This window comes from Rattus norvegicus, chromosome 7 (genome assembly GCF_036323735.1).
Source record: "Rattus norvegicus strain BN/NHsdMcwi chromosome 7, GRCr8, whole genome shotgun sequence".
Classification (NCBI taxonomy): Eukaryota; Metazoa; Chordata; class Mammalia; order Rodentia; family Muridae; genus Rattus; species Rattus norvegicus.
Window position 1 is genome coordinate 127357776 of NC_086025.1, and position 23211 is coordinate 127380986.

General features: G+C 41.3%; 1 protein-coding gene across 6 annotated transcripts in view; it reads right to left on the reverse strand.

Annotated features, from left to right (window-relative positions):
* Adamts20 (ADAM metallopeptidase with thrombospondin type 1 motif, 20) overlaps positions 1–23211 on the reverse strand; it is a 131788-nt gene that overhangs the window by 82238 nt on the left and 26339 nt on the right. For all 6 annotated transcript variants that reach the window (XR_005487344.2, XR_005487345.2, XR_005487346.2 and 3 more), the window contains exons 4-8: positions 18677–18915; positions 8183–8266; positions 7453–7577; positions 6263–6303; positions 1555–1660 (exon numbers count right to left, since the gene is read on the reverse strand). Coding sequence is in view for 2 of the 6 variants with exons in the window: in XM_039080333.2 (XP_038936261.1) it covers positions 1555–1660; positions 6263–6303; positions 7453–7577; positions 8183–8266; positions 18677–18915 (595 nt within the window). In the remaining 4 variants the exon portion in view is untranslated. The remainder of the gene's footprint in view (positions 1–1554; positions 1661–6262; positions 6304–7452; positions 7578–8182; positions 8267–18676; positions 18916–23211) is intronic.

The following is a 23211-nucleotide window of genomic DNA, read 5'->3' on the forward strand; positions in this document are numbered from 1 at the left end:
GTAGACAAATCTAGCTTACATCGGTTTTATACTCTGAGTCCTTAGAGAGGATGAAATTCTGTGTTCAGAGTCATGGTTTCTGATGAGCGTAGGTTGTCTTTGATTGGCCTCACGTCTTTCTTATTTGCTATCGAAATCTAAACAATGAAAATAGTTGGAATCTGCCTCATCTACTCAGGATATAAGCATAATTCTCACAGAAACACGCCTGCGTGTTTCAACCTGGACATCTAGGAGATGGGTGTGGATGTTAGGTAAGGTGCAGCACACTACATTCCAGACCACTGGCCGGTTCTGCAGTATGCAAAGACTAGTCCTCAGCTCAGTACGATTCTACATACCAACTACATGTCAGCACAACTACATGTCAGCACAACTACATGTCAGCACAACTACATGTCAGCAGAAGCCCTGGGCCCCTGGTCCATCACAAGTAATGATCCACATACCAGAATAATAGAAACACGCCCCCCAAGGTCACTCAAATATTCACAGCTAGAGCAGTGGTTAAAGAGCTATCAGGGCAGCAGCAGACTGCATGCCGGGCTTCCCAGACTCAGATGTGGTGGAAATCACCCTTACGATTCACCCACATCCTTCCTCAGGGAGAAGGCCCATCTAGTGAACACAACACCCTTTGCACAGTGTTCAGGTCAGCAGCTTTAGGGCCCAGCAAAAGTGTTTCTGAGGCACCACTGCGGTATTTCAACAGTCTGGAGGTCTCCCTCACTCCGTCTCATTTCTCTGTCCCCCTTTAACTACTGGTGACTATGACTTAAGCGATTAAAGGGAACCGAGGTGGCACCTTCTAACTAAGTTATCCCATTTCAAATTACTGTCCACAGACATTCTAATGTCATGACCAGGAAGGAAATGTGGCCCCAAAAGAGCCATCCCTGTCCTCGATGACGTACTAGCCGCCAACAAGGTACGCAATGACCTACCCTGTGGCTCCCATTCAGAATTCTTTCTCGGAAGACGAGTTCCTAGGACTTCCAAACTTGTCATGGGGGCTCTGAGCACATCATGGGAAATCATGGCATCCACTCTTACAGCACAGAATCCCGACAGGGTTTTTCATAAAGTGGGAATAAGAGAACTCCAAAGAGTTTTGTGCGATCTCTAAAAAGAACCTTTTGATGAATAAGAAAACCCATGGACCATGTCCTGTGCTAGGGCTCAGAGCAAAAGAAGCAAGATGCGAGTTGGTCTTTCAAGTATTGTTGGGGAGTTCTCCAGAACCAGGGACCCTTGCAGGTCCTCCTGATCAATGGCAGGAGACAGTACCTGCCCATGTATAGCAAGGAATAAAAGCCAGAGGTCCTTGTCATATAATCCAGTACAGAACGGGAAATAGAAGAATTCCCCAGTTCCACTGCTGCTGGTCTGTCTGTGCAGCCTGTCTGACCTAACAGGGATCTCAAAAGACCACGGTAGCCTCTCCTGGATGAAGGAAGAAAATCCCACTGCAGCATTTGAGGTAGAAATACAGGTGCTCGTGGCTGAATGACTGCAAGGGGAAGGCACAGTCCTCATGGGAGGGAAGGTACTTACACGTGCCCAAGCTCGTGGGCGATGGTGAAGGCGGCGCTCAGTCCGTTCTCCTCGCTAATGGAGCAGCTCCTCGAAGGATCGCACAGGGTGCCTAACTCCGCTAAGCCTAAAAGAATTACACATGCGTACTTCACCGAAACGGGAAGCTGCACCAAAATCACCACAGGAGACTAGATTCACTGGTGGTGGAATTACGACTTGAAAATAAACGCACAGTTGTGTATTAATGGTAAACAAATATTTAAAGCTGGAAGCGTAAATGAACAGACTAAATGGCTTGCATGGAGATGTTTTTGTAGACTTTTGGATTCTCTCATGCAAGAAAATAATGATAATAAATAGATAATAGGGTGAGCAAATATTCTTCGGCAAACACAGAAGCAGGACGTGGATAATACGAAAGACAAAGCATTCCAGTCGGTAGAGAAATAAGAAGAAGAAATAAGCTGCCCTGGTTTTCCTCTAATTTTAGGGTTTAGAGTATCCAGATATTCACATGCCACATTTTATACAAGTGTAAGTGCTGTAAGTAACATATGTCAGCCTAGACAAGGCAAGCACTAAGTAATCCCCAACTGCCTGGGTAGCAGGAGGTGGTTTTATACAACAGAACCTTCTCTCTCCCATACAAAGAAGGACAGGAAGACAAGCATGCTGTGGACAGATGCAGGCAATGGGGCTTAGCTGGATATCAGCAGTAACAACTCCAGCTTGGGGAGCCCTGCAAGCTAGAACAGTAAATAGTGATGACAATGATGATGATGACGATGATGATGATGATGATGATTACAACTCTACATGACATTCCTAACTTTATCACTCACTAAGGGTTTAGAGTTTGGGGGTTTCAATGCAAATCAATGCTATAGTTTTTGCTAATTGTACCCTTTAATATTTCCTAGTAAATGTATCCATTCCCCTGTGAGGATTCTTTTCACAGGAGCTGGCGTATGACTGACCATCACCTTCTCACTGTATATTGAAGAACTGGTATTGAACAAATGTAGTCACTGAGATGCCTTCTTCTAGGCATCCTTTTATTCATAAAAAGTTAAAGATCTAAACATCAGCCTTACGTGGAGGCAGATTTCCAAACAGTCATGAAGTTTTATTGTGCATTTAAAGAAATGAAAGTTAAATTCACAAATCTACGGCTGGGAGGATATCAAAAACAAACTTAATAACCAGCCGAGAAAGATTTCGCTCTCCTCTTTGTGAATATCTTCCCAAGAGGCCTTGCTTGGGCAACATCTTCTTCAGAATATCTTTCCTTTGAATGAAGATCAACAGAGAATCATTAAGCTTCTAAAAATCTGTGCTCCCATGTGTATGTTGTAATCAACTCCCACTGTATAATGTATTTCTCCTCTGTCAAAACAGGAGAATGGTGAAGACACTTCCTAGAGCTGTCCCATGTCCCAGACGTCAGTGGCAGCATCAAGCTGCCAAGAGCTTAGTTCCAAAAGATTCATCTTCAGACCTGAGCTGAGATTTGGACTACGACAGTGACTCCATTATGACACAACTTTCCAGTTCATCTTTAAAAGTGCACATTGTAAATTTGTACTCATAGAACAGACTTGTGAAAATATGTTTCATATAAAAGGAAAATGGGCTACAAGGTTGCCCTGCAAGGCCACAAATGCACATCAACAAAATCTGAAGGCAACAGTTAGCACTGTGGCAGATACTTTGTACCTAAATTCACTCAAGCTCACACACACACACACACACACACACACACACACACACACACACACACATTAAAACACATTGGCACACTATGCTAGCCTAAGCCTAGTGGTTTTTTGAGCACTTGCTGCTCTGGCAGAGGACATGATTTTGATTTTAGCACCCACATGACCATGCATAGCCATCTGCAACTTCAGTTCTAGGAGATCTAAAGCCCTCCTATGACCTCTGCAGACACCAAGAATGCATGGGCTGTGCATACGCACATGCAGGTAAAATATTCATGCACATAACATGAAAATAAATCTAAAAATACTCTACAACTGAACTATAATTCTAAACAACAAAGGTCATAAGGTAAAGTAAGGATATAAACACAGGGAAAATAGATGTCAACTTAAAAAGGGGACTCAACAAGATAGATTTTAAAATGGAAATGTACAAACCACGATAAAAGATTATTTGCCACCAATAACCTACACTAAAACTATTTTACAGGCTATCACTTAGGGGGAAAAATAAGAAAGAAAATTACATCATAAACAAGTTTTGGACCTAGGGAGATGCACCCTCAGACATGAGTGCTTGCTGTCCAAGCATCAAGAGCTGAGTTCAAATCCCTAGCAGGCGTACTAAAAAAATAGGTTTAAAACTTTTGCAAAAAGAAAAGGCTTTATAGGGACTTTCTGGCTGCCAACTTGGCTTGAGGTCAATGGTGACACTGTCCCAACTACAATGTGGATGGTATTGAAGGAGAAAACACACATAATGTGTGAGGTGTACACAATGATAGAAATGAAGTAATGGACGCCACTTTGTAGGGCCAGCTGGACAAAGGTAGACTCGTCCTTGCATCGTTTCCTTAGGAGAGAGTGCTAGAGAAAGTTAGCTAATCCCTCTGGTTGGCCATGGCTGGATTGGAGGGAAAGATGTTATCTTTCCAATGTGACTACCCCACAAGGGAAAACGGGGATATGTAATGTGCATACAGACATGATATAAATATATAAATCTGAAGAAAATACATCGACGTGTGTGTACGTAAACACACATATGCTTCAAGCGGAATCTTCTCATCTGAACTCACAATGCACCCTCTCTCGCAAGAGCCATAGGCAATCTAACCAAAGAAGAGAGGAAAAAGAAAACACCAGGCATGAGAAGCCTCCTTTTGAGTTGTTATTCAGGGTTGCCCAAGAGACCCCCAAAACATACTATTGCCCTTGGTTGTCTCTCAGAGGTAGACAGTAACTCTAGCTGAAGAAACGCTCTCCAGAAACAGGATCCAGAGGACCCATGTCGGATCTGACCTGAAAGCCTCCTCCCTGAAGAGCAGCTTTCTGGGTACTATTAGGTGTCGTATAAGCTTCCAAGGCAAAGAAGCAACCAATTGTCCTAGGACTAAATCAACATAATTCTCAACATACTCTATAAATATTTGTTCTTTTACACAGAGAGTACATGTCTCACCCCTCTTCAAAGAAACTTCTCTTTGCACAGACAAGGGCCATAGAGGAAGTCAAACTGATCAAACCGCAGAGAACAAATGACCATATGGTGCCCACTAACACATGAACCACACAATTGCTGCATCTAAGGCTCCAGCACCATTGTAGGAGAAATGTCAGGAAGGCTCTATGAGCTAGAGTAATAGGAAACTTGCTGCAAGATTGTGCTAGAAAAGCCAAAGAGGCTACACCCATGAAGTCTCATACACATGCATGGCGACCTAAGACCTGAATAATGACTGAACATGCTAATTTACAGGAGGAAATGAATTACAGGCAAAGGGGGAATTCTGATAGTGGAAGAAATAATCTTACTCAGGAAAGAACACCCAGATTTCCTACCAAGTGGTCAGCCCTGAGATCACATATAGACCTGTAACATCATACAGAATGAACAATGACTCTCCTCTCCACTCTCCCCTCTTTCCCCTCCCCATCCTCCATTCCCCTCCCCCTCCTTCCTTCCCTTCCCCCTCCTCCCTCCCCTTCCCCTCTACAATTAAAGAAAGAGAGGCTGGAGCAGAAAGCACAATGTTACTTGCAGTTACTTCAGTTCTGTAGAAAGAGAAATATCAATGACTGGTAGATATGGAAAAATATGTTCAAACTTCTTAGCAATTGACAAAATGAAAACACATTTTAGATTGACAAAGACTGCGAACTCTGCAGATAACCTTACTCAACCAGGAGCGAAACAAAACGGATGTTTACATATCCCGTGGCTACCTAAACCAGCTCTACTGGGTACTTCAAGATTCAGAGTTTTTCAAAACTGAAAGTATTTACATAGAATGCAACAAAAGTCTGATCTCTAAATGCCTTTAAGATCTGAAACTTTTTAAATGTGACACGAGCTAGCATCCCAGATGAGGAAAGCCCAAGATGTAGCAGAACAGATACTGACCTGGTAATACAATGTGAGAAAATTAATTAGTCCGACTTGACTAACAGGACATCAGTATATAAATGTGCATGAACTGTTATGCAGAAATGAAAAGTCCTAACCATAGCTACAGGTTTTATTTTTAAGCAAAAGCCAACACTATTGTGTTTAGGAAAACATATACAGGTCATGTTACTACTTTTCAGAAATTGGAAGAGTTGACAAGCCTAAAATTTTTGATAGGAGTTACCTCATCAGGAAAGGCAGAGACATGCTATGAGGATTAAACACAGGCTTCCTATAGGAGCAGCCATGTCTGGGCTGTCAGACCTGGTGGCAGGCTTGGGGCTCTAACCATAACCTTTAAGCTGCCATATGGGTTACAGTATATTATCTTATACACACGGAAACACATCAAGTATCGTGCTCTGCCTAGCACTTGATATTTAGTAACAACTAAATACTAGTTCTTTTTATTCAACAAAATTCATACGAACCAGAGAAGCAAGAAACATTTACCAAGATAATACATCAAAATTATGAAAATGACAAAAAGGGAATCTCTAAATATATATTTTATAATTCACTAGTCAATGAGCTAAGTTTAATTGATGAAAGAACTTACCTAATGTGTCACATTTCTCCTTAGCTCCACAAATGTCTTCCCTTAAAAGAAAAGATTATATCTTGAGACATTTTTGGAAAATATGGTTGCAGTAAGTCAACACAAAAATAAAGCTTTCATGCTGCCAAGACCATCACCAATCAGCTTCCACCCCACAATGCTCGTGACACACTCAAAGCCTTTAAAGTTATTGGTGCCTCACTTGTGTGCCTGCCTTGGTGGGCAACAGATGCTCTGGGAGTTAATACTGTGAAACGAAGTCACTCTCATGGCCTCAGTTTACCCTCTTCTGATAACAACAGTAGCTGTGTGAAACATGGGGACTCTCAGATGTCAAGTTTTTTCTATTTTGCCTCTGTGTCTATGAGTCTGGTTGTGTATCAGGACAGTGCCCCCACTCCCCCTGCTGAATCTCTCTTTTGCATCTCTTCTCCCTGTTCTTTTTCCTTCCTATCTTAAATCCCTCACTGTGAACCTCTGCACTTGATTTCAGCAACAATGCAGGCATGAACCATAGACTATGATGGCGTGTATAAATAAAGACAACCCTACCTTCTTTGAAAAGATTGGTAAAAACAGACACTTATTTCATGGTTCGGAAAAGCTCACCTTTCCTTGAGATTGGCCCCAAAGTGAAAGATTTCATCAGTAAGCCATCCAACCAAACAACAAATGCTACACCTCCCTGTGTTTTAAGTGTCATTGAAACAGGTGTGAATTAGCACTGAACAATGGCACTTAGAAGATAGAAATGGTTTTCTGACAGTGGAACTTGTCTCTAGCAAGGGAAGCCTGATAATTATGGAAAGCTCTAAAAAATCAAAACTAGGGACAGACACACAGATGATAAAAGATGACAGATACACAGAAAAAAGGAAATGAGTAAAATTATCCCCCAGTTCTACATGTATATTAATTTCCATGTATTATTTCTAATACTCCCATTCTGTCTCTAACACGACCGAGGACTGCAATTTATTTAGATTACAGCAACTCATCCAGACACTGAGGGTTTCCTGAGGAATTTCCCACAATTCCAGTCTGAAAGAGGAGTCAATGCTTTCATTCTGATAGTTATGGATGCTTCCATGTCTTAGCCACATAGAGTCAATGTAACCAAAATGTATCAGTTCTCATGCAAAACAAGAATAAAAAATTGCTCTGCCGCAAGGTGGTTTCAAAAGCCATACCTAGTGATGAGGACCGCGGTGTCATGGTGGGAAGGATGAGCATCGTCCAGAACATTCTGACTCTGTTGCCACAAGCAAAAGTTGCGCAACGTGGTGGCTGCATTAAAACTGATCACCGGTCCTTCCTGTGTAAGCAATGAACAGCTCAAGGTAATGGCAGACATTTCCGCCAGGTCAGTTAGAATTCATTCTATCAACCTACATTTTCACAGGTGCCCGAAAAAAAGCATCAGCTTTGCTCTCAGTGTTTATTAGATGCATTTGAGCATTGTGATTAAAAAAAATTGATCTGACATAAAGATCAACTGTTCAACATCAAAAATTCAATATTAATATATTAATAGAAATTAATATATTTTAAATCCTTCAACGTTATGATTATAAAAGTGAGTGGAAGTTTTTCATTTTGGATTTTCAAACTGTTGATTCACATGTGCTTTTTCTCCATTTTTCCATTTTATTTCCACCACCCAGTCTTTCTGAAACTGGATCTAACTGTGTAGCACAGGTGGATCCTGTAGACCAGGCTAGCCTTGAGTTCACAGAGATCTACCTGCTTCTGCATTTCAAGTGCTAGGATTAAAAGCAGGAAATCACCACACCCAGCTCAAATTATATTTTTAACGTATGTTTTGCAAGACCCCATTTCCAGTAAGATTGCTGTAATCCGCAGTTAGCCCCACCCAAAGCCAACTATAACCCACAGGCTTCAATGTATCCTGCTTCTTACCTGCTCACTGTGAATTATCACTAACTTCACAATCACTATATTTATAAGGTTCCCAATGCTCGAATCCTTGTAGATTGCAGCAACCTGCAAGCAGACACCAAAAGATGAGATGCCTAATAAAGGTGAAGCTTCTTTGCTGCAGCAAAGTAGAAACAGCCCAGAGTATCCGAGTGCAGCTACGCACTAGAGTCTCTTAGAGAAGCTTTTCCAAAGCCTGGGCCCCATCCCAGCCCTTGTATCCCATCTGATGTGATTGATTTACATCACAATGTCTGGGATTGAAAGGCGCACAGCATCCTTGAAAATTCACAGGGATTAAACAATTCTCATATAAAGCTTAGACTGAGAACTAGTACCTATACTGGTCTGGGGCAGTCAGTATATAGGGACTCTGCACTTTCCTCGAAATCACCAAGTGTGTAAATGCATTCAAGTATGGAAATTACCCCCCATGGATGATTGAGGAAAAGAACCTTCTCCACTTCTTTCAAGATTCTCAGGATCTCTTTATACCCACAACATCCTACACAAATAGGTGACCTATTCTGCCTCTGTAGTTTTACTTAATATTTTCTCCCGAAGTTTTATCTATCTCCAATTATGAACATGTCTGTAGTTCATTTAGCACTGCTGCTCCACTCTGAGGTGAAGGAAATTCACCTGCAGTCGCATGAGTATCCAGAGAAGAGGCCCTACATCATGATCTGATCCTCAGGTCTTCAAGACTAGAGAACTTAAGCCTCAGTCTGTGATTTATGGCTAAGGAATAATAATAATATTTTATAATATAAAAATATAACTATATTATTATAAACAGTAATATGTATTTCTCCACCCCAACTTCACAGTCCTTTCTTATACACTCAAAGAGGCTACTAATACTCAAATGCTTTACATAGCCAATGCCTCTGCCTCTGCCTCTCTGCCTCTCTCCCTCTCTGCCTCTCTACCTCTGTCCCTTTAATTAACCCAGGCCACTTGTATAACAGAAACCATTTATAATGTGTACACCAACTGCACAATGGATCACTGTCCAAGCTACAGAAGTTCGCTCTCTCAGGGAGTGCTATATCACTTGTTCATTTAATTAAAAATATTCTGTATCTATTGTCTGCTTCATGTAGATAGACAGAGATGAGAAGGAAGATACAATCCCCAACCTTTTAGAGCAGTGTTTGCATCTCTATACCAGGCCCCTCCATTGGCCAACGCTACTACCACACGATTGGCCTCCAACGAACGCTTCCCAGGGCACAGGGCCTCCACAAAAGGGAAGCGAAGATGACTCTGGGGTGCTGTTCGGCCAGCGTGAGCACACACATTCGGGCACTTTTACTGGTGTTTTACATGGGCAGCCACAGCTCTTTGCAGGCTTGTCAGCTCTCCCTGCAGCGACGGCCCTGGCTCTAGTGCTCACAGTGACAGGGGCAGTAGTAGCCCCAGTGTTGATAACAGGAGGTTGAGACAAAGATGGTCGGATGGTTGGCAGTTTCAAGCCGCGGTTTTAGGACTGCAGCAATGCTCTCCTTAAAGGTGATGATGTGTTTCATTAGTTAAGAACTTGAGCTAGAAGATGGCCCCATTGGATAAAGAGCTCACCTGCGATTGTATCCCTAGCACCTAATTAAACCCAGGAATATGGCACAATTCTGTAACTAGAGTACCATGGGAGCAAGGTGGGCGAAGCTAGGCAGATCCTTAGAGCTTGTGGCCAGCTACCCTAGACAACTACGACATATGTGTGTGTGTGTGTGTGTGTGTGTGTGTGTATTTATGTATATATGTACGTTTATACATATGTATATATAGTGTGTGTATATATGTATGCTTATATGTATGTGCATATATACATATGTATATAGTGTGTATATGTATGTATACATGTATTTATATATACATATGTGTATATAGTGTGTGTATTTATGTATAATGTATGTTTATACATATGTATATATAGTGTGTGTATATATGTATGTTCATATGTATGTGCATATATACATATGTATATAGATAGTGTGTATATGTATGTATACATGTATTTATATATAATATACATATGTGTATATAGTGTGTATGTGTATGTGTATGTGTATGTGTATGTGTATGTGTATGTGTATATGTATATGTATATGTATATGTATATGTATATGTATATGTATATATATAGTGTGTGTGTGTGTAGCAACAATAATTAGAGAATAAGAAGGCCTGAATTTGAGAGAGCATAGGGAAAAATGGGAGAAGCTGGAGGGAAGAGGAGGAAAAGAGTGTAAATGCTACACTCATGAAATTCTCAAGAAATATGTTATGGAAATAAGAAAAAAATTTAAGTGATAAAATAGTTCTCCCCTTAAATGTTAATTCCTCAGTGAGCTAAAGTTCACCTTAAAATTTCTATTTTTAATGTCTAAAACTAAAAAGTAATTTAAAATTATAAGAGTAAAAATAAATGAAGTTTTAAAAGGTTCAAAAAAACAGATTTTAAACCTCTAAGATAAGCATGGTTTTATATTGAAAACAATGTGGAGACTGACACAGAGAGATAACTTACACTGACGTCGGCCTCCATACACTCACACACACACACACACACACACACACACATGTACATGTGGAAACACACCCACATACATGTGCACACACAGCTACACACACACTACATTGACATACATGGCACAGATGCAAAAAGTGAAAAAATATGGATGTTTTGGGGGTGGGAATGTGGTTCAGTAGCAGGAGCTGGGTTTGATCACAAATGGAAGAGGACAGGGACGAGAAGGAGCAGCAGGAGCGAAGCTCACATCCTGCTCGCTTTTCCAACTGTTCGCGCCTCCTTGAGTTGACTCTTGCTCTGTGTAAGTGGCGTGCTCATAACAGGACATGACAGCCTCTCAGTGCGTTCAGAAGGGCAAAGGCCGGGCACTGAGTCATTCTAGGCAATGATGTTGAGTTGCACTCAAACAATGAGTGGCTAGAATGACTATGGGGTTTTCAAGAGAATTTTAAAACAAGTATGTCCAGGGCAGGTTCTCATGCCCAGAGCCTGGCGTTTTACAAGGGTAAGTCCTTAATTGAATAATAAGCAATAAATTAGCAACCGAAGATATCTATTGAAAGATTTAAGTTTATATGAAATAGCCCAGTCAGCTCTCACATGTCCTGTGAGATAGGGGCCGTTAGAATGTTCACGTATAGAAGAGGAAACCGAAGTGGAGGTCTAGTGGGCCTACGGAAGTGAGGCGCTGGGACCCGGAGCTGACTCCACGTGGGCGGCTGATTGTCGAGACCGAGCCTTCCACATTATCCCGTTATTATCGCACATTAGCGTTACTGTGTGCAATACCAGCGTTTTGGCTCAAGCGTTTCCCAATTCAGTCTTGCTACCACACCTATTTCACAGCTCCGTTGTAGCTCCTTCCCTGCCCCATGATGTCCTTTGAGTCATGTGACCTGGCCTTGGCGAAGTTCTGAGGATATATCTCTGTAATACGTGCGGGAACCTGGGTGTTGGCTGCAGTTCCGTTAGTACTTGCTGTTCAACTATGGCTTTATCCACACTTGTTTCAACATTTACAAACAAGCTGAGAATCCACCGAGCCATCTGTCACAAAGCCCTTGAGTATTGGAATAGCCTTAATCAAGCAACTGTAGGAGAAGGTTGTGGAGGACGAATACAATCGTCACACAGCTTGAGAAATGTTGAGTTTAAACTCGTTTTCAATGGGTATTGAAAAGCTGGTATACACGCAGTTCTTGAGAAAGAAGTGTTGTCTGTAGCAGGTCACATCGCTTTTTTGACACAGTCATCTCTTCCCCCATGGGAGATCATGTTACAGAATAGATACTCCATGGCACACAGTAGGGGATGCTGCAACAATGCCAGACGAGTCCGACATATCAACCTCCACAGCCGTGGGCAAGCATTGCACATTTCTACACTACTACATTTTAGCACGGCATGGATTAGTAGTTTTCTTGAATTAATTGAGATATATTTTTATTTCTTAGTGAATAGTATTTGCACCCTGGCATACTTACTTCTTACTTCACAGGTTTCCAAAAATAATAAATATTATTTCATACATAGCTAGTGATAAATGTGTCAAGAAATAATTTTATAAACTATACACATGGTTAAGAAAAATTCTATGCAGAACATATTTGATACAAGATGTGAAATATATTACCATCTCCCATTCATTTGTAATCATTTTGGAAATAGTCATTAAGATACATTCTAGCAGAAATTCATATATGGCCCAAGTACAAACTACCTTAAGTACAAAGTCATTGTAAAATCCTAATCCCTGCAAAGCAATTTATTTAAAAAGAATTCTATTCTCTACTTGTTCAGTAATACCTTTTCATTTTGAAATTGAAAATTACGTCATTCCTAGCATATTCCTAGCACACAGACACCAATTCACAGCAAGGGGACAGTGTCTTGCACTGGGTATACAAGTCTATTGTTTGTGTTTACAGTAGTAAAAAAATGACACAATTAACTAAAACCAGAGACATAAAGTCAACGAAAGGCTACATCTTTCCTTGATAAACATCTCTAATATCATTAACTGTGCTTCAATAAGTAAGGCTAATGTCCTGACATCTAACGGTGTTCCTTCGCTGGTGTTACTAGGTGTGTGGGAGTGATGTATACAATCAATGTGAGGGAGTGTCCTGAAACACAAGGGACAGTGGAGTTCTCTAGCATCTGTGGGCATTTAAGGCCTGTTAAAGAATATGCCGTCTAACAAGAAAAAAAAATACTTGCCAGAGAAAACCACATTAGCTGCCGTTGATTTGGGTCATTTAATAATGCATATGCAAATGTAATCTTAGCCTGATGCTGTCACCTCGAGGTGATATAGGGCAGCAAATAATGAGCCATGTCTACCTGTTTAACACACTCACTCCATGAAATGGATTATGCCACAGTTGTGTTCTGCCTCATTAATAGTAATTCCAAAGCCTGCTCGAAATCACTTAGAAACCACTAAGCTATTTCCATAACACAATACAGCACTCTAACAGATTAATTGGATGATATGCATTACTTCTCATCAAGCTATTGAGAAATTACTTATTCTGGATGGGTAAGATCCAATGATTTTCTTTCAAACTTTGTGTACATCATGCAATTACTTCACTTGGTTATTTTCTCAACTACAGGTAGAACTCAACACACAAACACACCCTTTCAAAGATTTGAACTTTTCTTTTAAAAATTACGTGTTTCGAATCAAGCAACATTTTTGGCTTCTTCCCAAGTAACTGCAATCAAAAGGGTGTTAATAACCTGTGCTTGAGGATGCATGTGGTGTCTTCTAAGAAGGATGGGAGGACTTGATCTTGCAAGTTGGTTCTGTACCATGCCACTTTTCTGAAGGTCAGTTGCAACTAGAAATTTTCTGGCAGAATTTTTGGGGTCTCGTGTATAATACGATACCTACTGCAAATAGGGAGAATTTGATTCCATTTATATCAGAATCCCTTTAATTTCCCTCTCTTGCTTTATTCTTCTAACTTCTAACTTGCACTATATTGCAATACAATAGGATGGTGGGCAGTCCTGTCTCGTTCCTGATTTTAGTGGGACTGCTTCGAGGAATAGGATAATGTTGGCTGTGTGTTTGTCAGATAGCCTTTATTGTATTTAGTTATGTTCCCTCCAGCCATATTCTCTCTAGGATTTTTATAATGATAGCATGTAAGATTTGGTCAAATTTGCATCTCTTATGATTTTCCCGTGACTCTGGTTTTTAACTGTTTTTATATGATTTATTGTTTTTACTGATTTATGTAAGTTAAACCAACCCTGCATTTCCAGGATAAAGCCAACCTGATCACAGTGACAGTCCTCTTGATTTGTGTTTGTACTCAGTGGTATGTTGATGATTTTCGCATCTATGTTCCTCAGGGATATCAGTCCATAGGTATCAGTCTATAGGTAGATGGGTGTGTGTTGTATGTGTGTCTGTCTGTGTAACCTAGTCTGGTTATTAGAGTGATACAGGTTTAGTAGAACAAGTTTGGAATGTTCCTTCTCTTTCTTTTATTTTAAGGGTTTAAGAAGGATTGGCCATAGATCTTTGAAAGTATGGCAGAATCATTCTATGAATCGCCCTGGGTTTGGGTTTGTTTGTTTGTTTGTTTGTTTGCTTGGTTTTGAAGGCTTTTCATTATCTTTTCAGCCTCCTCCTCTGTGGTGGGTCTGCTTAGGTTGGTTTAACTTTGGTAGTTTAGAAGAATCAAGAAAACGATATATTTATTTTATATTTTCCAACCTGAAAGAGTGCATGCTTTTGAGATCATAGATACACTTCCACTTATAATCATAGCAAAGGCAATAGAATACCTTGGCAATTATGTAACCAAGGATTTGAAAGACTCTACAATGAAAACTCCAAACTTCTGAAAAGGTTGAAAACATTTTAGAAAATGAGAGAATTTTCCAAGTTCCTAGGCCAGTAAAATTAATATTGTGAAAATGCCCATCTTACAAAAGCAATTTACAGATTTAGTGCAATTCCACTCAACGTGTGTATGACAGATAGATATTCTTGGCAGAGATTGGGAGAAATGCTAAAATTCATATGGAGCCAAATAGATTTAAAATAGGCAAAGCAATCTTGAGCAGAAAAAAATACTAGAGGGATTGATATTCCAGACTTTAAGATATATTATAGAGCTATATTGATCAAAACAATATGGTGCTGCACAGACGACACGTGCAGAGCCATGGAATAAAACAGTCTGCCTAAAGTGAGTAGCAATAACTACAGCCATCTGGTTATCCCACAGAGAAGGAAAAATACTCTGGAGAAAAGACAGCATCTTTAACAAATGGGCCATGGAAAACTGGATCCCACATGCAGGAGAGTGAAATTAGAGCCACATCAATCACGCTGCACAAAACTGGATTCAGGCAGATCAAAGAAAGCTGAAATTTGAAACACTAAAAACTGCTAGAAGAAAACATAAGGTGTCCTAGATGATATAGGTGAAAGAAAAGACATCCTGAACAGGATCCCACTTGACAAGGAATTAAGGTCAACAGCCTACAACTGGGAGGGCGCTCATCAACTCAAAAGCTTCCGTATAGCTAAGGAAGCAATCGAGCATGACGAAGAAGCCCACAGAATGGGAGAGAATCTTGGTCAACTATGTGTGTGATAGAAGATTAATATCCAGAATACACAAAGAACACCCCAAAAATGATGATATAGGGACGTACACAGAGCTATTAATAGAAGAAAGAAAAATGGCTACAAAGAACCTTGAAATGGCTACAAAATATCTTTATCCATTAATCTTTATCCACTGGATAGAAATTATAATAACTTTGATACTTTATCACAGAATCCTCTCTTTACAGCAAATAGACATCATCACTGAAAACCCCAACTGGACACAATGCCTCTGATCAGCAGATCGTGGGTAACACAGCCCTGATGGGTTTGTCTACATCACAGCTCGGAGAGAACAGCAGAAGGGCAGAAAGACTGTAGGAGCCAGGATACTAAAAAGTCTGGTGTCTATCAGTCTCTCCCAGGAATGGCTGTATAAACAAAGCCAGAATGACAGCGACATCAATGGTCATGTTAACGTGAATGTGTGATTTTTTTTTATGGGGCCCTAGCCCAGACTAAGAATAGCAGGCAATTGTTAACTACTGCAAGAAAGAGAATTAGCCTCTCCCAGGCATGAGCCCATTATTGGCTGTCCATGGCAGAATGACCAGCCTTAAAATCATAGGCACACAAACAACAGAAATGGCCTCATCAGGTGAGCACACACAAATATGAATACAATTACATTCATATTAAATATAGAAATATATATGTAAAATCAAAGACAATGAGGCTGCATACTGGAGAGTGGAGATCACAGGAAGGACTGAAAGGACAGTAACTGGCAGGAGTTGGAAGGAAGGACAGAAGGTGAAAGTGGCATAAATCTATTTCAAATAAAAAACATGTAAACATTAAAAAAAAAAATTAGGGCAAACTACACACGACTCACTAGCTCCCTCTTCAGACGAAGATAGCTGCAGACACTGAGTGGGGACAGCCTTTGTCTTACACCTTTAGAGCTATCTTGGAGGTAGACTTCAATGAGATAAAACCACCTTGAGTGGATCTGATCACCTCTGAGGTGGGGTCAACTGTCCTTCTGCCCAGACGATTCAAGTCTCCAAAGGAAAAATGTAAGACACAAAATGCTAAACTAAGAAAGCTTTAGGTTGAATCCAGAGTCTGTTTCCCGTTTCCCAAGTTTATTCCTTTCCATCTGTAATGTTGTTTACAGCCTTTTAAACCCACGACAGTGGATGGACGGGACATCACAATGTGCCAGCTTTTCAACGTCTTCATGCAAGCATCAGAGACGGTGTCTATTTGTTCTGAAGTCTTTTGAAACTTGGCCTCTAAATGGGGAGAAAGCACAAACATGCCTGTGTATCCCTCCCCTACGTGTTTCTTCTCCTCTACTCATAACTTGCATGGTGCCCCTTCTCAGCTCTGACACATCAATCCACCCTGAGATACAGAGAAACCTTAATACAGAACAGACAATGGCATTGCACAGGGACCAGCTCCAGCAGAAATCTGCGCTCCTCCTAGTGAAAACCCGGGGAAGTGCTGTGTCCACTCACTGCCTTCTTGTTCCCAGAGATATGGGACACAAGAATCTCTTCATGATGTAAAAAGGTCTGAGGGAAACTTTGAAAATGCTCAGGCCCATTTTAGTTATCTTTCCCAAAAAACCCTACAATATTAGCTGATTTTTATATACAATAAAAACTTTTGTTGAATATGGAAATAGCACCAAAAATGGCTCTTCCATAATTCCTAATGCATCGCTTTGCTTCCTCTAGTCAGGATTTCCAATGTTCTGCCATCAGTATAATCTATATCATCCACCCAGATGTCTAACACTACTGCTACTATAAGATCTGCTGTTTTCCTTCACTGTCTCCCTCGAGACAATTTCCTTAATAAATGTAATTTTCTTATCCTTAAGATTACCCAGTGTTCCTCAGAACTGATTCAATGTTGTACGTGTTTAACTGGCAGTCTCCATACATACTTCTCCTTAGAACACCTGTGGGCCACACACGTATACATGTAAATAACAGCTAAGTAATTATTTTGGATTCAGAAGTAAAAAAAATATATCATCAGTATAGACATATATACTTCTATTCATCATCCGGGTCATTTGTTTAAAAAAAAAAACAGTTCAAATACTTGATACAGTCTGTGATACAGTTTCAGAAATTAGTTTGGGATCATCTGTTTTTGTCATAATCGTCTACGTCCACGAGAATTGATGCTTCCAATTTGATCACTTGCTCACTGTTTTAGTAAATTTGCTGCGTACCTACTTTGTGTGGAGTCTAACCTGATATAACTGCAAGGACTTTGGACAACTTCCATAAGGAAGCAAAGTGAGAAGGTCTTAGGATCCTCAAAGCACAGTAACTTGAACTGGGGGATTCCATCTAAGGGAACTGGCGAGGTCACAAAAGGTGTCTTGGCCAAGTCTTCAAAACAGCACAGGTCTCAATTCCATCCATGTGAGCAAAGGCACATCCAACCGTTAAGTACATCCCTAATAACCGTGAACCTGCATAAATGAGCGCCTGCCTTGTCAACTAACCCTGGTCAGTGGGAGCACGAGATGGGGTGAGTTTTGTAAATGCTCCCGAGTGACAGGGCTAAATTCAGGCATGCTCAGGGAAGGGTGATATGGATGAGCTGCTCCAAGTACATGCGTGTGTACTCATGCACACAGAGAGTTAACATGTTTCTTCATGGTGTTAGGCGTGTGGGTCCCAGAACCACCATTCAGCAGGGCGTCTAACACCAAACCAAAGACTTACAGTCAACATCTCCTACGCCGGCTCCATTTGCAATGTGTCTGTAACGTGAACAGACAGGGCGCCAAACTTCTGATCAAGGGAATGCAGCAGTAGTCAATTCCCTTGAGAACAGATGGAGGTCTTAACACTCAGATTCAAAGAGAGATTCTACACGGGTATTATCTGTCACTAGAGGGCAGAAGCCATTCACGTGAAGAACACAGAAAGCACTCTCCGTGCGTGGTGGGGAGATTTTCGAATGTAAAAGTAGCCGGATTAACAGATGAAACTCTGGTTTGAGTGGAAACACACTTGCTTATGTCTAGAGTCCGGAAAAACATTTTTAAGTTACATGTTAACTTAAACTTAAGTAACATTAGCTGGAACTCCATTTTGGATGACGTCAGAGTCCTATTAAGTTGGGACCGAAGGGATGGTTCAGCAGTTAAGAACGCTTGGTGCTCTTGTCAAGAACACGATTCATACCTACGGAGGTAGCTCGCCACCACTGCAGGGGGCTCCCTGTTCTGGCCTCTAAGGGCGCCCACACACGTACAGCATATGCATATCCATGCACATAAAATAATAAGAGAAAATAAAGCTTTAAGAAGAACCGTTACGGTACTTACGATGGACATTAGCGTCAGCACATAGTGCTGCAAATTCTGCCCGTGATGGCGAACCATCTTAGCGTCCGCCGTCACCATAACTTCCACGTATCTTGGGTACGACAGGAAACGCTTACTCCTGGAATGTAACCGGCTCCGTTCACCTTCCAATCCGAACACCGCTCCCTTCCTCCTATTAAGGTCTCCGGTCGTGTTCCGGAAGCTAGGAGAGGGCAAAGCAGTTTTCTCCGTCTGATTTTCTGAGTGGAAGGATAAAAACAAGGCAGTGGAAAGTCATTAAACTGGAAGCGATGCACGCGTCACACAAAGCAGAGCAGCCGCGGGCCTGGGGATTTAGCTCAGTGGTAGAGCGCTTGCCTAGGAAGCGCAAGGCCCTGGGTTCGGTCCCCAGCTCCGAAAAAAAAAAAAAAACCAAAAAACAAAAAACAAACAAAAAACAGAGCAGCCGCATGGTGAACGTTCACGTCGTCTGACATCACCGTGGGCTTTGCTCGTCACAGCCCGTGCCTCGCCGTGCTCAGATTTCCAGAGCTGTACGAACACTGACTCTTTGCTTTGGTTTTTAACAGCTCAGACTACTCCAAAGTATTTATTTACCAAGAAGTATCACGCAATTCCTGTCTTTCCCAGGAGGCAATTAGGTTCTTAGGTGGCTGCTGGTAGTCACTCTCAGTACACAGCAGTCGCCTTCTGCCTGGTGACGTTTCACAGAGTGTGGATTAAGACGAACTTTCGCTCTACAATACATGAAAACAGCAGCACTAACCCTCCTTCCTAGCATCATATCCCAACAGGCCGCCGCTCAAACAAAACAAGCAACTGTTGGTCTAAAACCTATGACAGTGACCACACAGCATGCCTGTTTGCTTATGCAGAATATTAGCTGATACTGTAATTATAGGAACTGCTTTTAAGTGCCATATAAAGAGGCCGCATTTAAATAGTTGGTTGACTGTGCTTATGCAAAACATCGGCTCTGCATGCCTTTTCTTTCTTCTTTCCCTCTCCTTTTCTACTCCCTAACCATTTTCCCGAAGTTGGTGGGCTGTTGCATTTTCAACAGAAAAGCAAATAAAGGAGTCAGGTAAAAAGAAATTATCAACAATCAAGATATGGTTGCACTATAATTGTATGTGTGTGTGTGTGTGTGTGCGCATGTGTGTGTGTGAGTGTGTAACACTTTACTTCATTTGAATATAAATGGAGTCATTAGGGGATAGTAGACAATCAAAGCCACTAAGCACTTTCCATTACCTGTAACGTCTGTCTTCTGTATGACTGTGTGCTTAGGTATGAACACTGCTCCCTGTTCCCTTTCCCCTGGGATCCCTCCTCCACCAATGGCCATTGAACGCCTGCTGGCCTGGAGAAGATCCCAGATAACCTGATACATAGAAGGCTCTGGCTACCAGGAAAGGCTGAAGGTTTATGTTTCAATAGATTCCCTTGTTTCCAGGTTACTGAAAATAAACTTTTACTGATCATTTACGCACATCGAGAATGTTTAGGAAGTGGGGTGTGCACACAACACCTCATAAAGCTTACACACCAGGGAAGGGAACAGAAGCACAAACATAAGGATAAAATCTTAGGTTCTTTAAGTGCTTCAGTAATATTCGCCCAAGTCGCAAATTAGTTTACTCTGCCTAGCAGGCTGGCTAACACTTGGAAGTTGGTAGTGCCAAGCACTGATGTAAGTTCACTGAAAAGCCATCAGGTAAGTTACATGTACGCTCACACCATGGACTCCAATTCCATAAGTCAGCGACCTCCTCTGAGTCACATGAGGCCATCACAGCAGATGCAGAGACATGCAAAACAGACTAAAGACCCCAGAAATGTACCCTCTCTTATACTGCCAAGTGATCCTCTCAAGGTAGTGAGGATGACTCAAACTACAAAAGAGACTGAAACCCAATTCGAGACCCAAAAGAATGCGGAAACAGTGGAACTCTTAGAAGGAAATGTAGGGGAAATTTTCAAATGTCAGATTTGCAATGAGTTCTTGAATGTGACACCAGATGAGCGGGAACTTGTAGAGATCACCTCCAGGTGAAAGACAGGGCATCAGTGGAGGGATGGAGTTGCCATCCCACAGTCAAAAACTCTGACCCAGAATTGTTCCTGTCTGAAAGAACTGCAGGGACAAAAATGGAGAAGAGACTGAGGGAAAGGAGGTCCAGTGACAGGCCAAATTGAGATCCAGGTCAAGGGGAAGTCTCAAGGCCTGACACCATTACTGAAGCTATGGAGTGCTTACAGAAAGGGACCTATCATGACTGCCCTCTGAAAGCCCCAACAAGCAGCTTAAAAAGTCAACCAATGGACAGAAGCTGCTGACTCCTGTGGTTAAATTAGGGAAAAGTTGGAGGAAGCTAAGTAGGAGGGCAACCCTGTAGGAGGACCACCAGCCTCAATTAACCTGGACCTCTGAGATCTCTCAGACACCAGGCAGCATACACCAGTTGATAGGAGGCCCCCAACACATATACAGCAAAGGACTGTCAGGTCTGGACTCAGTCAGAGAAGATGCACCTAACCCTCAAGAGACTGAAGGTCCCAGAAAGTTGGGAGGTCTGCTGGGGTAAGGGGGTGGGGACACCCTCATGGAGACGGTCAAGGGCGGGGCGAGGAGGTATGGGATGGGGAACAGTCAGAGGGTGGACTGGGAGGGAAATAAAGCCTGGACTGTAAAAAAAAGATTAATCCATAAATTAAAAAAAAATAAAGTTGGATAATTAGGACCACATCACACAGCAACCTTCAAAAGAAGCAATGAAGCTCACTCCTTATCTCACAAGAGAGAAGGTCCAATGGCCACACATGGACCTCTTCGTAAGTAAAGAGGTGCTGCCATTTTCTGCCCATCATCCACATGAATCCTGATAAGTAGTCATGGGGCTCAGGTCTAGAGACTGGTACAGACTGAGTGTTGTCAAGCACTCCAGGGTGCTGCGTGCCAATGCGGTGGAAAAGAAAAATGGAGGAACGGCATAAACTTACCAACCAACACTATTTTATCCATGCACACCTCAGTTTGCTGGTGTGCCATTCGAAATAATCCAAAGAAAATACACAACGACGGGAACAAAATAACAACCGTGTGTTAAAATCTGCAGACTCGTATTTCATGAACACACGGAGGAGTGAGTCTTTGCCTCAGCGAGGGAAGGGATCGTTTTTATGTTGGTAAAAATGAAAAGTAAGCATATGCCTTTAAAAGATACATGGGTGTTGCAATGCCAACTTTAAAACAGTCAACGAGATAGGGAATTGGGAGTTAGAATAATCTTTGCTTCAGATGCCGAGAGAAAGTAGACAAAACAGGGGAGAAAGAAATGCAGTTATCTTCAAGCCTTCATGCTCTGCTGACTCATACACTCAGGAATATGTAGAACAGAATTAACAGGTCCTTAGCTAAGTACATTGAAGCCATCCCCACTCTATCAATCCGATAGCTGGCATGGCTATCACGTTCTATTGTCCTGGTAATGCTTGCTAGAGCAGTAGGATAAAAAAAATTAAATACACAGTGTGACCATGAAGAAGAGAAGTCTTCCAACTTTTTAAAACTTAATTTAACGCATAAAAGAATTCTCTAACTATAAATCCCAAGAGGCTCAATTTAAAACTCTATAAATTACCCATCCTAAACACAGACATAAGTAGATAATAGAAGTGAAGGAGACAAAAAAGAAAGATGAACTGAACTGAGATTTTTGGCATAGAATATTTAAAAGTAGGAACTTCAGAGGCATTTAAGTTTTTAATCCCATTGTTTGGAAACTCTTTTATCAAAATATACAGATATGTATTAGTCATATGTACATAAGGGACCAAAATTATATAGGGATATATAGTCCAACATTAACAGTATGGAACTGGAAACAGATATTAACTTAATATTTCAGTATCCTTAAATGATTATGAATTTATGTTGTTATTAAATTTAAGGAAATAAAATAATATCTACTGATAAGACATCTATTAATATCTCACAAGCTAGACGCTACATTCCTTGCCTTTCTCTTAGTATTTATCCCCGAGCATTTCGGCTAACAATGATAAAGTTACCTCTGTAAATACCTTCCATAAACAGCCATCCCTCAAAGCACATTTGCTACCCAGCATAGTGACACATGTCTGAAATACCAGCACTTGGGTGACAGGGCAGACATATCAGGAGTTCAAGGCTATCCCCGGTTACATACCAAATTTGAGACCAGCCTGGGCTACATGAGACTCAGCCTCAAAATACCAGGCCACATTAGCAAATCCCATTACATCACTTCTTTGCGATGCTTCCCGTTTTATTTCTGTTGAATCAAGTCAGGGCTAAAACTGACTCTTGCCCTTTATCCATAGTAAGTGGATTACAGCATGAAACCAATTTAGGCGAACCCCAACAACAAGGTCACCAGTATCTTACTAGAATATAAAGTCTTTCAAGTTTATGCTGGCGATAATGGCCCACAGAATAATATCATAACCCAAAGGCGATGTTTCAATTAATAGCTACAAAAATGTAGATTGCT